This window comes from Mytilus trossulus, chromosome 1, assembly GCF_036588685.1.
Source record: "Mytilus trossulus isolate FHL-02 chromosome 1, PNRI_Mtr1.1.1.hap1, whole genome shotgun sequence".
Taxonomy (NCBI): Eukaryota; Metazoa; Mollusca; class Bivalvia; order Mytilida; family Mytilidae; genus Mytilus; species Mytilus trossulus.
This window is the reverse complement of record NC_086373.1, coordinates 21782287-21797878: the sequence shown is the minus strand read 5'-3', so window position 1 is coordinate 21797878 and position 15592 is coordinate 21782287. Positions and strand designations below refer to the sequence as shown.

Below are 15592 nucleotides of genomic sequence, written 5' to 3'. Positions count from 1 at the left end.
ACAACTCTTATTACCGTAATAGAAACTTACATGAAATGAACATCCTGTACACTGTTTTATATCCTCCACAGAAAGACCATCCGCTATTTCTATCAATATCAATCCTTGGTCAGGTGATACATCAAACACACCCTAAAAATTACAGCACATTTACTGGTTATACAAAAGGCAAAAACCAAACCTAGAAATTGTTTGATGAGTTTCCCTTGGTTTTAATTTGTAACTCAGATTTGCTTTCTCTAAATCAATTTATGACTGTTGAACAGTGGTATACTTCTGTTGCCTTTATTTGAAAGCACTTAGGTATCCTATAGTCACTATATCTTGTTTACACATAAATTTATGTTCCTAAAGTATTTATACAGTTATTTATTAAATTTTCAACAATACTGTGCTGTTTATCTCTGATTAATTTCATTATGAACCAAGGATTAGTATGCTTAAGTAAAGAAGAATTAATAATCTTATGGTAAAAAATATTAAATTTCAACTGAGTATGCATTCATTAATAAAATTATTTAAGTGTTATTCCCCTTTGCAATACATTTTAACATTTGATAACGAAATGTAAACAATTCTATACAATTTTTTTTCCAAAGTTTTTAAATCAAGAAAAATATAAGATAGATAACCAATACTGACCTTCTCTGTAATAATTGTGTTTACACAGTTTTTACCAGTCAATGGTAAACTACAGTCTGCAAGAATTTTATGTTCACCATTCTGAAATAAGAAATGAAACAGATTTGTTGGTACTATCATCCAAAACTGTATTAATTAGTGAGAAAAAAAACAACAATCATAAATTATTAGGCTGCAACTGCATTTTGGCTGAAATTTTAAAATCTAATAGCATACAATTCATCTCTGAAAGACACAAAAAATAGTTCATTTCAATCAACTTGAATATGATTTTGGTGCTCCTATTCTAAAGATAATATAGATGTTCCTATTCACTTAATGGTATAAAAAAAATCATAAATGACAGACCAGAAAATTTATTTTTCAAACAGATAATCTAATGATTTTGACTTGGTCCAAATGTTTTTGAATATGGGTCCATTGTTGCAAATGACATCACAGACCCTTTGTTCTGGATATTTTGTTTATACTACAATTAGTTGTGTTTATTTCCTAAATAAAATAAAACAGCTCATTTTGTGCAATGTCAATTTCATCATGCAACACTTTTTCAATAAGGAATGAAAATAAGTTCTTAATTTGTGTTAAAATTGAAATATCTATCAATGTCTTAATTTAAGATGTGGTATAAAGACAATAGCAGGTCAATGTCATAAAGATATTAACTTTTTTGTATTCGACACAAAACAAAATAAATTATCATTATATTTATTACCTTAGCAGCATGTTCCATAGTGACAATGACTTTAGTTTGATGACTCGATACAAGATCCATAGCTCCTCCCATTCCTTTAACCATTTTACCCTGAAATGTCAAATGACAAAGTTTTAATACACAAGAAGCTTAAAAGTTACTATAATGCTCTTTTAGATAAGTCTTCCTGAAATCTCATTTCAAGTAACAAATTTTAAAAGAAGTTCTGATTATACATCATGTATTATCAGTGGATTTACTATGTGGAACTATACTTATGATGTGGATTCTTTTTTCTTCATGATAACCAATTTTGTGGATTCTCTTTTCTTCATGATAACCAATTTTGTGGATTCTTTTGAAATCATGATAACCAATTTTTATGGATTCTTTTGAAATCATGATAACCAATTTTGTGGATTCTTTTGAAATCAGGATAACCAATTTTGTGGATTCTTTTGAAATCATGATAACCAATTTTGTGGATTCTTTTGAAATCATGATAACCAATTTTGTGGATTCTTTTGAAATCATGATAACCAATTTTGTGGATTCTTTCATTTTCGTGATAACCAATTTTGTGGATTCTTTTATTTTCGTGATAACCAATTTTGTGGATTCTTTTATATTTTTAGATGTTTGATTTCATGGTTTTGCAGAAGCCAGCATATATATATAATATACAGTCATAGGACAAAAGTGAGTTCTCACTCAAAAAATGTCCTATCATTTCAATTAAAATCAATATTTTTCAAAAAATTATTACCAAGTAAATCTATGAGTGATTTTTATAAAATAGATACCATAAGATGCAGAAATGTCTGAAGTTTTTTGTTTTTTTGACCATATTAATTTTGGTGAGGTTGTTTTCATCATCTAATTGGTTAAACACAAATGCATTTTTTTACGATTTTAATTTGGTTAGAATACATAGCAAACTTTTCAAGAAATATCACCTCATCAGAAATTTAAAGTAAGCATGAATAATATCATGGACAAATAAACAATAAAACTTCAGACATTTCTGCATCTTATGGTATCTTTTTTATATAAATCGCTCAAAGAGCTGCCTCGTAAAAAAATTTGAAAAATATCGATTATAGTTGATATGATAGGACAATATTTTGGGTGGGAACTCACTTTTGTCCAACAACTGTATGTACATTGTTGGAAAATATAAAATTTATTTGTTTAATCTTTATTACATGATGAAAAGCAAGGGGGTACAAATAAATTTCATATTTTCCGACAATGTACATATCATAGTGTTTTTATCCTGCAATTTACACTCCATACTGGAGGTCAGATGTTCAAATCAAATTCATTGCTTTTAATTTTTCAAAGAAATCGACATAGCGGACCGCGAAGAGGACCCCAAAATGAACAAAATATCTGTCTTACTGCTTGCTCAATGTCAAAGGCGGTAACAAAGGAGTTTATTTGTACATGTACAAATAAAACAAAAAATTATTTGTATACCTGTTATTTGTACAATATAAAACTGGTTGCAGGATAAAATCATATACAAATTTTTAACTCTTAAACATATAAATTCTTGGTTTACCTATACGAACAAATTCCATGAAAATTGCTGCTTACTACATATAATAATGAACCCACAGCAGTATGAGATCTGCAGATGATACACAAAAAATATAAAACATAAATATACTATCACAAGGATTGCTAAAAGGGCAGAACATGTCATTTTATTAACTGAAGGCTGTTAGTAGATCCAAAGAATGTCAACAATTCAATTCCTATATGCAGTTAACAAATTGAGTCAAAATGCAATTTAAAAATAATTTATAATAAGTTGGTGCTTGAAGGAAACACATTGTCCCATGTAAATGTTTCAGCTTTCTGTTTCCATGCGTCCAATGCATTTGTTTATTTGTCCAGGTACAATGCATTAACTGTACATATGGACAATGTCATTATAAAGAAGGGATAAAACTAACCGGTATCATCCAATTGGCCAGATCTCCATATTGTGACACTTGCATGGCACCTAATATTGTTAAATCAATGTGACCACTGGAAAGATAAAAAACATTGTAAAATTGGTTGAATTATCATACACAAGTTACTTTTAAACAATAGTTATACAGCAAATCTGTATGGTAAAGTATTTGAAATCCCCTTTCTTGATAATAACAAAAATATTTAACCTTGCCTATACAGCGGTGTAACTTGCAAGTCATAAGATACCTAACGTGTTTCTGCTGTGTCAAATCTAGTAAGTACATTTTAAAAGATGTAAGCCATCAATATGAAGGTAAATTATTGTATTTTTGGTAATCATGTAGCATATCATTTAAGAAATAATACATGGGGGCATGAATATATCGTAATTTTACCACGGATTGGCCCTTTATGACAAATATTTTACCCTGAGCGATAGCGAGGGGTAAAATATCGGCATAAAGGGACAACCTGTGGTAAAATCTAGAAATATTCAAGCCCCCATGAATTATTTCGATTCTAATAGGACAAATATGGCAATTCTTTTGGATCGAAGCGCTCTAGGTAGAGACTGATATTTGCCGTTCCCACAAATAAACTAACCATTCAATTGGCGAAAAGAACGGAACAAACTGAATTAGTGACATGCTAAACTATTTACAATAATGTTTTTAGATAGTTTTGGGTGAATTTAATGATAATTTACTTATATGTCTTATATATTTTTAAAAAATTGGCTTATATCACATTTTAGCATCGTTTGTTTATGTTTTCTAGTTGTCATGATTTTCGGTTTCACAAGTGTGTATTCCTGCAAAATGCTTATATTCTGACGTCGTTGTTCTATGACGTCGGTAAGCTCATTCATTAAAATACATATGATGTGGGAGTACAATAGGAACAGCCCTATCAATATATTCATATTTTACCACGGGTGTGTACTCAAAGCGTTTCAAGGACGTCATATTAGAATGTATAATTGATCATGCAATAAGTTTTTTTATCATATACTTAGACTAAATAACATATGATTTTTACTGTATGATAATACCATTGAATTACCGTTAATTCCATATTTTTCGAATTGGTTCTTAGCGGGCTGATATGAAAAGTTTATCACATGCTTCGATTGTTATCACATGCCTTTCTGTAACGTTATCACATGGCATTCCAGTGATACTCGGCAAATTCCGGAAAATACACCTCAATGCTACGTTTTCAGTGAAAACTATTACAAAGTAGTGTACAAAACAATCATTTGGATACTGGAAAGTATATTTTGTGAAATAATAATAAAAAAATAAAATAAAACAACAACAAAAAAATCAAACAAATTAATTATTAAATAAATGCATTGTTTAAAAGTTTCAAACATAAAGTTGCCAAACAGTCTTCATTATGTGTATTGTAAATTTTTGTTTGATAATGTCGATTCGTCTATATTTAAATGTGTTTCTTCTCTGTTGAGGCAAATGATATCGAATGTACTAAATTTGGGGTTGGACGTCCGTGAACTTTTCGATCTTTAAACTTCTATCACAGAACCATGCAAAAGGGTCAATAAAAGAATCAGTTATTCTTCTCCATGGTTGAAGCATATGATAAAAAGATCATAACATGTCATTTTTCATATCGCATGTATTATCAGCCCTCGGTCAATATCAGCCCTCGAGCCATGCGGCTCTTGGGCGGATATTGAACCTAGGGCTGATAATACATGCGATATGAAAAATGCCATGTGATAATTTGATAGCATCTTTAGTTATCATATGACATATTCTGGTATATTTAGTGAAAATGTTGATATCATCATACAGGTGTCTTAAAATTACTAAATTTCAATTTTATTCATCACATTTTATTTTGCACTTTTGGATTCTGTCTTTTAATCTATAAGCATTTTTTTTTTCAATTTGGGTTTGACATAAATAAATATTTGTGTAAGATACTTAATACAAGTAAACACAACAGTTATTGAAATGGTTCATCTTCAACAGTTTGAATTCGATAACCACAAAAAAACATCCAATAACCTACCCTCTAATCATTGCAAAAGATTCATCACTGGAAAAGAATGAACTACCAGGTATACTTGTAACTGTTTCTTTACCAGCATTAATTAGGTCTGGATCTACCTCTCCTTGTGATGGAAATGGACCCTATAGCAGAAGAAAATCATTAATTAAATTTAAGGTCTGTCTCTCTGCTGGAAGTTGACCCACAGTTGAGAAAATATCTACTTAAAATATATATTAGGAATAACAGGAATTACAAAACATACAGGGCAGTAAATTCATTCATCATTTTAGCAATCCTAACAAGATTCAAATGCTGCCAAGAGGCATATCAATATTCCACTATTATCTTTCTCCTACCTGAAGAATGTGTCTCTTATAAACTAAACAGTGTGAGGTATGAATAAGTAATACCACAAATGCATTTATTTGATTGGTCTATCCTGTGATCATTCAATTTGCTATTGGTTAGGTGATTGGTAAAGGTCACAATACACTTTCCTTGAAGGAACCACTTATTTATTTCCAGTATTCCCTGTTTTGTCTGCATTTTCATTAAATCAGTCAATCATGGTGTATGAAATAAGGAAATAAATCTATGAACATTGATACAAAATTACACAAGATGACATAATTGTTATAAAATCCAATTCTTTCAATCTGAAGTCTCCTATTAGACAGCATCTCAAATAATGATGAATAATTACCAAGTGGACCATGCAAAGACATGTTGGAGCAAGAAAATCATGTTAACCAACTTATGCAAACACTGTGCTGCTATTTTTTTTGGCTAAAATTAATTAGTTACCAATCCCAGAATTCCATTTTCACTCTGTAAATGTACTGTCATTCCTGGTGTTATATAATTACTGGCTAACATAGGCATACCAATACCAAGGTTTGCTGTGGAGAAAACAAACATAATTACTGGCTAACATAGGCATACCAATACCAAGGTTTGTTGTGGAGAAAACAAACATAATTACTGGCTAACATAGGCATACCAATACCAAGGTTTGCTGTGGAGAAAACAAACATAATTACTGGCTAACATAGGCATACCAATACCAAGGTTTGCTGTGGAGAAAACAAACATAACCTTTTATCTGCAGAACAAAACCAAAATAAGTGTAAACCAACTTATTTTTAGTTAATACCCTTTTTTTGTTAAACATTTTAAATTACATCCCTGCAATTTCTTTTGCAATTGATTGCATCATATAATGTTCTAAGTTTAATATAATTGTGACAATTTATATACATATAACTTTTCTACTATTAAAAACCACATAAATAAATCACTCCAAAAAAAATAAAATTGGTTTACAGTTTACATTTACAAATATAAATATAATCACTGTTCATTTTTACCAACATTTGAAAAACTGACATTAATTATATGTTTGAATATTAGAATAATAACTGTAAATCACTGACAATGAACACATACATATTTTCATTCATAAAAATAACTTAGACATTGGGGACATGACAAGACAAGAATTTATCACTTTCAAAAAGACCACAACATTAATTGTACAAATCTTCTTTTTCTAATCTTTGATCATCTTTTCACCTTTGCAGAAAAATTGTATGAATTTTTACATATGGTAAACAGACATACCATAGATACCATCATGGAATTCTAGTGCTGCCCTCCTTATTATTCTTTCCCTCATAAGTGATGCTGTATCTGTAGCATGAGTGGTGCTGCCTTTTTCTTTACGAAGTTTCAATCTCTGAAAATAATTGAAGAAATGTCATTATATTTACTTTTTGGGGGGTAAAACTTAGTTGAAAAAAAGCATATTCATCGTTTAAACAGTTTTTTGTTGCTTCCATTGCCCTTTTGTAGAATTTATTTCGATCATATTGTGTAAAAATTTTGGTAAAAACATGAGTTGCATATAAATCTGACATATCTGTTTCTATCTCTCCATTTTAGGGGTGAATTTCCTATTTCGTATAAATCTAAACCCTAAGGACATGTCTACTCCTAAGGAGATCAAAATTTTCCTCATCTCCTCCAATCATGGTTATTGAATAATCTGCTTTATGGTCAATTAATTTGTTTTTGTATGTCATATGAATTTGTGCTATGCATGCTTTTCAATGGAAATTTTGATATCACAACACATTATTTACAGCACAAGAACTTATAATAGATATTTGAAGATGTGGTATGAGTGCCAATGAGAAAACTTTCTCATCCAATTCACAATTTATAAAAGTAAACCATAACAGAATGTATGTTCATTTTGTGGTCTAGTTTTGATGATTAATTTACAAGTTGGAATTAGCTCAACTCATCTCTACCTTCATGACCTTCAAGAATAATATATGAATGCAACTGAATTTTCTTAATTTTGTTGATTAAAGGATATAAGAACGATCCTTTATAAATTTGGTGTGTTGGAAGTGCTTTTGTGGATTAACCAATATGTTAAAAACCCAAACACTTGAACATAATGATTAAAATGATCTACCTCTATTCTTTTCTCATATTTTGGCCCTTTGATAACTCTTTGAACAAAGGCATGAGGTACGTGAACATCCTCAGGAGGTATAGCACCACATGGAACTATCTCCTCCACCTCGGCTATTGTTATCTTAGCTGCCTTACACATAGGAGGATTGAAATTTCTAGCTGTTTTCCTAAAAGAAAAATGTCACCACTTAAAGTTTGTTTCGGAGATAGATTTTTCAGAAAACATTTAAGTTTTGTTCCAGATACGTTTAAAGAACACAAGGAAAATATTAAATGAAAAAAAAATAAACAACAATGAGCAAGATGCAAATAATGTAAAAAAAACAACCATACATGTTTCATTAATTTGATCAAAGCATTTTCTATCTTCACTGGTTGAATAAAAATGGAATGCCAATTTGTTCCATGGCAACAAACTGAATCAAGGGAAAACTTGTGTTCTGCATAAGATTAATATGTGTTTCAGACATTTCTGATAATAGTGACTAGGTACATACTTTGTAATGATGCAAAATTCAATTAATAATTTACTCAGTACTAAGGAGTTAAATTCTGATTCATTTACTCCTTTGGTTTGAAGTATTGGGGAGGGTTGAGATCAACACAAAACATGTTGAACTCTGCTGAATTTTGTGCCTGTCTTGAGTCAGGAGCCTCTGTCCTTTTTCAGTCCTGTATGTTTTCTAATTCTAGTTCATTTGTATGTTTCTGAGTTTTGTGTAACATCTATTTTCACTGAGTTTTGTGTAACATCTATTTTCACTGAGTTAGTAAAACATTTTTGTTTAAAGGTCAGATGAAGCCTGCCTTAGGGTGCAGGATTTTCATGCTGTGTTGAAGACATATTGTGGCCTTGGCCTGATATGCTTGTTGTGTGGGTTGTTGTCTTTTTGACACATTCCTCTTACCATTCTAAATTTAATTGAGTATTTGCCTAAAAGATATTAATAAAACTAAGGACCTGTTCCTTTCTTTATATTTTGTTCAAATTGATATTGTTTTAACATTTAATCAATTTCCCTCTCACAAAAAAATGATTGACTACCTTAAAAAGAATGTAACACAGGTGTTTCAATAACAACAATTACCATGTTATACATGTTATGAAGGTGGATTATTTACTTAATGACAGACTGCGATATAAATTATTTTAATATATAAAACTCATAAGTGAAGTATCAGAAATATTCAATATTTTCTGCAATAAATTTTGTTAATATTAATAACTGTATATGAAGATTTGTTCATAATAATAACTGTATATGAAGATTTGTTAATATTAATAAATGTATATGAAGATTAATTAAGAACTTTGACAATTAGATAGACACCTGAAAGTTAGATTGCCTGCCTTATCAGCTTTCCATGCTTTAATCAAACCAAAATCTCCTGTGATGGCCTCTTCTATTATATACTGAAATCCATTAAAATCCCGAACCTGTAACAAAATAAGTTTTTTGAAGGTGTATTGATATATCAATTACTCATTAAATGTTTTTTTTCTTTCAAGTGTTGATTATATTGGGTTTTTTTTAGATATAAAACAGAAGATCATTTTTCAATTTTTAAGAACGAATTATGGCAATATTAAAGTTTTCACCTAAAATATTTTTATTGTAGAATATTTTCTGTCATCATACCTCATAATGATATCACCTGGTAGGTACATGCATAAATCAGCAACTTTACACAAAACTTTAGATACATCTACAAATTTTATGCTTAATATACTAAGTAACTTTTAGTGAAAAAAAAAATTATGCATTTAAAAGTTTAGAGTTCAACTGCCATGTTCTTTAAACAACAACTTTTTAAGATCACAGTACTCCACTTCTTCAATTACCCGACCTTTCAACAGAGTAAATGTGACCTTAAAATAGAGGCCCTGGTGAGATGTTGATGAAAAAAAACTTCACAAAAGGTGCTTTTATCTTGGTGGAGGATTTGGTTTGTGAAAGATGAACTGGTAGGCAGTTTAAATTTTGTATGACTAAATATTAAACAAGGTAGTGAGTTCTGTTGAAGTCCTGTTTACATGTACTACTTTTCTGATCAAAAAAATACTTTTTATAAAAATAAGGAGATGTTGTATAAAATTCCTAGTTATTAGTCAATACAATACCAGGGTGATTTTAAAGCCCAGTTAAGTTAACAAGTCCAAGTGGTTTACAAGAAAACTTAGGATCCTATTATAAATAAATGGAAACACTTTTATGGGCGATACTTGGAAACATAGTGCATTTAAATAGTCAATTGTTTGCAATATGTTTGCTTATGAATAAGTGTTTCATATCTTTAACCACAATTGTAGATATCATTCTAAATTGAATTTTACCTTTTCCCCTTTATTTTAATCTATGAGGAAGACTGCCGTAAGAAAATTACTAATACGCTGTCATTTTCATAAAGTGTGAGATCATAGTATTTGTCTAAAGTTTATCTTGTGGTTTTCACTATATATCTATATCTGTTCTATTTATGTTTGTATTAATCCACTGTTTATCCCATTTAAAGATTAAAGATTAACCAAAATGTATAACTTACACCTAAGGGCAGTTTGTTTTAATATATGACATTTATCTTGTTTGTGATGAGTGTGACGGTACAGTGTGCAATAATTAAAACATGATAGATCATTATGCATATTACTAGAATAAGCTCTTTGATAAATACCTTAGTAAAAAATTACCAAAATACTAAGAAACACCCTCATAAAACCATACATAAATACTATCATAAAGTATTGAGTGTATTCAGAATATTCCATAAGCTTTATTATTACATTTTTTACCGTCCTATAATCATGTATATAAATGAAAGCCACCAAAGTGTCCATTGTACAACAATACATGTATGTGCATATCTTTAAAAGAAGTTTTATGCCACCAAATGCAGAAGGGCCACCATTATTATTAATATATTTAGAATGGTAATTCACTGGATATGGGCTTTGCTCATTGTTGAAGGATGTAAAGTGACCAATGGTACCAACTTTAACATGTGGTCTCTGGTGGAAAGTTATCTCATTGGCAGTCATACTGCATCTTCGTATTTCTGTATTGATATAAAAAAAAAATAGCTGATGCACAACTTAGAGCTCTAAAAGAAAGACTGCAAGTTAAGTGGAATGCAGTTGACTTGTTTTAGAGGAATTCCAGATTAACAAGCTCAGACATACTCAGAACTGTCTATCATGTAATGTTTCATATTTAAATCAGTATCACTCCAACTGATAAATCTGGTGATGGAAATATATAGATGAATAGTCTGCAAATTCTCCATTATCAATACTTAATGATTGATTGTTGTTTGTTTTATATATAGTGACAGTAGTTTATACATATAGACCCCTCAATAAGTTGTTGCAAGCAAGGATTGATAACATCGTTCTCTCTCTTTGCAAGGCATCTGACTTAACATCCTCATTCAGACTTTCATGTGTATTTGTACATCTGGTACAGCCAAACAGACAACCTGCTCTCCCTGTGTTGAAGACCCATTGGTGGCCTTCAGCTGTATTCGGCTCTTTGGTCAGGTTGTTGTCTCTTTGACACATTCCCCATTTCCATTCTTAATTTTACTCTGCTTTAGCATGTTTGTTTTTTTAGTGCCAAATGAAAGAAATCCAGACAGGTGACAATATTTCTATTCCCTCAGTACGCCAACCATTGGGATGTTTAACTTATCAAGATAAACTTAACATACAGTACACAGTATAATTTGTTAACTTAATTCTTGTTGTGTTCATAAATATATATATAGAGTAATTATCCTTTCAATACATGCATAGGCAAATTTCAATGTCTGTATGATTTGTTGACATGTACATGTACATGCATCACTTATTCATTTATTTACTCCTTTCCATATTAACTACAATATTTTGAATAAATATCTGAATAAAAATTAGAATAAATATCAGATCAATATATTGATTTCCCTTATATAACAGATGGTAAATGATGTGACAAATAAAATCATCATAAGTAATGATAAACATCAGACTAAGTTGACCTTAACTGACCCTTGGCTATTCATTATAGGTCACTTTTGATCATATAAGTACTAAGGTTTCATATAACTACATATTTATACATTCTTTATTGGCATTCAAATGTTAAGGGTGAGAATTTGAACTCCCTTTCTTGATGAAGGTATATAAAGTTATGCGCTACACACAAACTTTTCATATGATATTTTCAATTTCAGAGATTTTTTTTTTTCAATATTCCATTCTTTTGTCTTTCAATAATAATCATCTTCACTTTATGTAATTGCTGCTAGTATTGTGTCAATTTCTAATCATATTTTTTGTAGTTGTGTCAGGATCAATACAAACAACTTTGAGTTTCCTTGTCAAGTTAACAATCATTTGAATTATTTCTCTTGAAGTTAAAATATGAAATGAAATTATAGTTGTCCATGCTTTGTTCTGCCAAAGCCTCTCAGACAGTAGGCTTGTGAGGTCAATGCATTTTCATTCATTATGAATTAAGTAAGTTTAACAATTCTTCTGATTCAATGCAACAGCTGATATAATTGTATTCAGTAACATATTTCTCCAATATTTTTATATTTTTTAACAAAGGGTGGTTATCCTGAAAAAAGGAGGTTTTCAAAAAGAAAATTTAGCAGGATGATACATACAAGTCTCAATCTAAAACCTTAATTCTTATAATAGCAGGTATGATATCAATATACACAACACATGTTTCAGGAAAATAGGAATCCAATAAACAACATCAATAGTCTGAAAAGCTTTATATGAGCATTAAAACAAAAAGGGCCTTAACAACTCAGTCAAAACCTTCACATATAGGGTCTAAACAGCATATTCAAAACAAATTGAAGCGTTGGGTCTTAACCACTCAGTCAAAGGTCTAAACTGCAGAGTCAAAGACCCAAACTGCACAGTAAAAACTTTTAAAACCTGCAGTCTAAACAGAAGAGTCAATGGCCTATATGCCACAGTCAAACCCATGAAGCACAAGAAGTTGCAGTTATTTAAAACTTTTTCATTTTATTTTCCCCAAAGGTGCCTTAATTTCTATATATTAAACTTTAAACTAACACTTTTAAATGTGTGTAGTAGTTTTAGTTAATTCCTTCCTTTCACCTCTGAACCATGACATTCAATGAACCTATCTTATTAAAAATAGTTTGTTATTTTTTAAGTTTATGCCAAACGTAAAGGAACAAGATTTACTCCTTCGTCTTACACTAATTAGCGTTACACAAGAAACTTTATACTTAAAGCCAAACCTTATACAAAGGAAGTTTAACAATAAGGCGAGCCAGGAAGAAACTGTTTGTTTTCCCCAAGTTATCATTAATGTAACTGTTGATATATGACAACATTTGACCTTTCATTGACAAAACGTTTTCCTTGTTCTTTCCAAGTACTATGAAGTACAATAAACAAATTTGTTAAAAGTTTAAACTTTAATGTGTTGTACAATCATGATATGATATAATGCCTTCAGTTTTAATACCACTTGAACAGTATTGGAACATTCTATATGACCCTCATTTAACAATATAAAAGTTCAATACATGTAGCATATTCTCACATTAAAACAAATTCACACACCAAGCACTTCTAATACTCATTTCTGATCTCAATCTATTATGTATTCTGACTAAGCATTACAGCCACTATAATAATAATAATAATCACAATAACTGCTAAAATAGAAATACAACAAATTTTCTTTTTTCGTGCTTTCTTTTGATTTTTTTCTGCCTCAGTTAATTGTCCTTTCCCTTTTTCAACATCATCAACAGCCTGTTCTATATTCTTTTCAATATTATCAACCATTTCACCCTGTTCATCTACTAACACATGCATTTCCTTAAATAGTTTATTAACTTCATGAATTTGACCTTCTAAATGTTGTAGTTCTTGTTCTCGTTCATCAATCATCTGCAATTCTCCCTTAGCTTGTTGCATTTCTAATATAATATTCCCTGTAAACAGAGCTTGGTTTTGAAAATTATCCCCTTGCTCATTTCCATTTATTTCACTACTATCTTTGACAATTTCCATTTGTCTACGGAACCTTGCTCTAGTTTTCTCTACATAATCGGCTTGACTTGTCCTAAAATCGTTCATTGCTTCTCTCAACTCATATTGCAGTCTTTCAACCTGTGAGGTATGAACACGTTCTTGAGTACTTGTATTAAGTAATGAATCTTTCTGTGATTTTGGAAAGTTTTCAGCGGCTATGAGTTGAATGTCTTTCCGTATTTTACTAGAACTAGATATAATAGAATCTGCCTTACTTTCCATATCCTGTAAGTTAGCGGTAGTAACAAACGGGGAGCAGTATAAATTACTTTGTGTCTTTTTAATTTGAGCAACATCTTTTTTGAGTTCTTCTAACTGGTTTTCCACCATGTTAACTTTGTCTATGAACACATTCATATCTTCATTGTCCTCACTTTTCCCCTTCTTCTTTTTCTTTTTACTCTCCTTTTCATATTCTTCTCTCTTTTCCTGCATCTCTTGTAATCTATCCTTTACCATTTAAAATGATAATGTCACCAAAACCTCTTTCTAAAATCCTTCAACGCACTAAATGAGCCACATAAAAAGAATTTAAACAGACGCCGAATTCTAAAAAGACATCACCTAATTTAAATATCAATAGAATTCGTAGTCACATCCAGATTAAAGATTTTTCTAGTCTTCACTTATACAGTATTTCCTGACTAACTCTTCAGGTTAAGTTGACATCAAGGCTTCAAATATATCCAATTAGTTGTAAAGAAGTAGTATTTTCCCCCTAGACAGACAATGTATAGAGTCCTATAGTGTGAATCACATCCAAAAGATAAATTTGCATTAAAACTCAGGTAAAAAGTTGATCACAAAGTATAACTTCACCAACACCTGTTGCAGATATTGATATGCCAACTTTTATCATAGTTTCTGATCAATCTATAGCCATAAATTTATGTTGCACACAATTTATAAAATGAAAATAGAAATGATCTGGTATAACCTTGTTACTGTGTCACACTCCAATGACTCAAGTAATACCTCATATAATAAAGGCCATGCCAAGGGGTATGTCATAGATTATAAGATAACATAATTAAAATCAAGTTTTAACTGGCATACATTTTTTAATACAATATATTATTTTTGTTACACAAAACAGATAATTAAATCACTTAGAACTAATATTTACTTAGAAGATAATCCTAAAGTTTATCCCTTTGTTAATCATGTTAATAGTAAATACCATTGAATAGTACATGTACACAACTTGTCACAGTGAGACACTAATTACATTTACTTATATGTTTTTAAATCCTAAGCAATCATAACATAAATCAATGTGTATAAGTATAATTTAAGATCAGTAATTTAGTTTATTTTTTCCTTTATATTTATTTAAAACATTTTTTATTCCCCTCTACATCACCTTTTAATCATATTACAACAATACAAAGTATAGTAATAGTCTAAATATAAATGCATACAAATATCTCGAGGCCTACAACTGGGGAAGTCACTTGTTTTTTTAGCCTCAAAGATATTTTATTACATGATTTGCTACAGTAATTGTTACAATATATTTTATCTTTTGTCAATCAAAACCTGCTACTACAGTATACATATCACAATGTACATGTAATTGAAGGTGTCAGTTTTATCAGTGAATTGGGCTCTTTACAAGTCTATCAAGGACAGAATATTACATCTACTAAGATATTAGAGATAAATAGTTAATGTGAACTCAAGTGTTTCAATGACTATGTCCTCTAGATTACAACGTTTGT

General features: G+C 30.2%; 2 protein-coding genes across 2 annotated transcripts in view; both read right to left on the bottom strand.

Annotated features, from left to right (window-relative positions):
• The window catches only part of LOC134718817 (succinyl-CoA:3-ketoacid coenzyme A transferase 1, mitochondrial-like), a 31675-nt gene that overhangs the window by 2318 nt on the left and 13765 nt on the right, over nt 1-15592 (bottom strand). Inside the window, exons 6-14 of the mRNA XM_063581567.1 lie at nt 9136-9242; nt 7803-7971; nt 6941-7055; nt 6125-6219; nt 5339-5460; nt 3298-3373; nt 1358-1447; nt 643-723; nt 31-132 (exon numbers count right to left, since the gene is read on the bottom strand). Coding sequence (XP_063437637.1) covers nt 31-132; nt 643-723; nt 1358-1447; nt 3298-3373; nt 5339-5460; nt 6125-6219; nt 6941-7055; nt 7803-7971; nt 9136-9242 — 957 coding nt within the window. The remainder of the gene's footprint in view (nt 1-30; nt 133-642; nt 724-1357; nt 1448-3297; nt 3374-5338; nt 5461-6124; nt 6220-6940; nt 7056-7802; nt 7972-9135; nt 9243-15592) is intronic.
• LOC134718822 (syntaxin-like) lies at nt 13228-14853 on the bottom strand. Its single transcript, XM_063581599.1, has one exon. The coding sequence runs from the start codon at nt 14328-14330 to the stop codon at nt 13431-13433; it is 900 nt and encodes a 299-aa protein (XP_063437669.1). The 5' UTR covers nt 14331-14853; the 3' UTR covers nt 13228-13430.

Excerpts from the sequence above, each read along its gene's own strand:
- LOC134718822 (XM_063581599.1), bottom strand. The coding sequence starts at position 14,330 with ATGGTAAAGGATAGATTACAAGAGATGCAGGAAAAGAGAGAAGAATAT.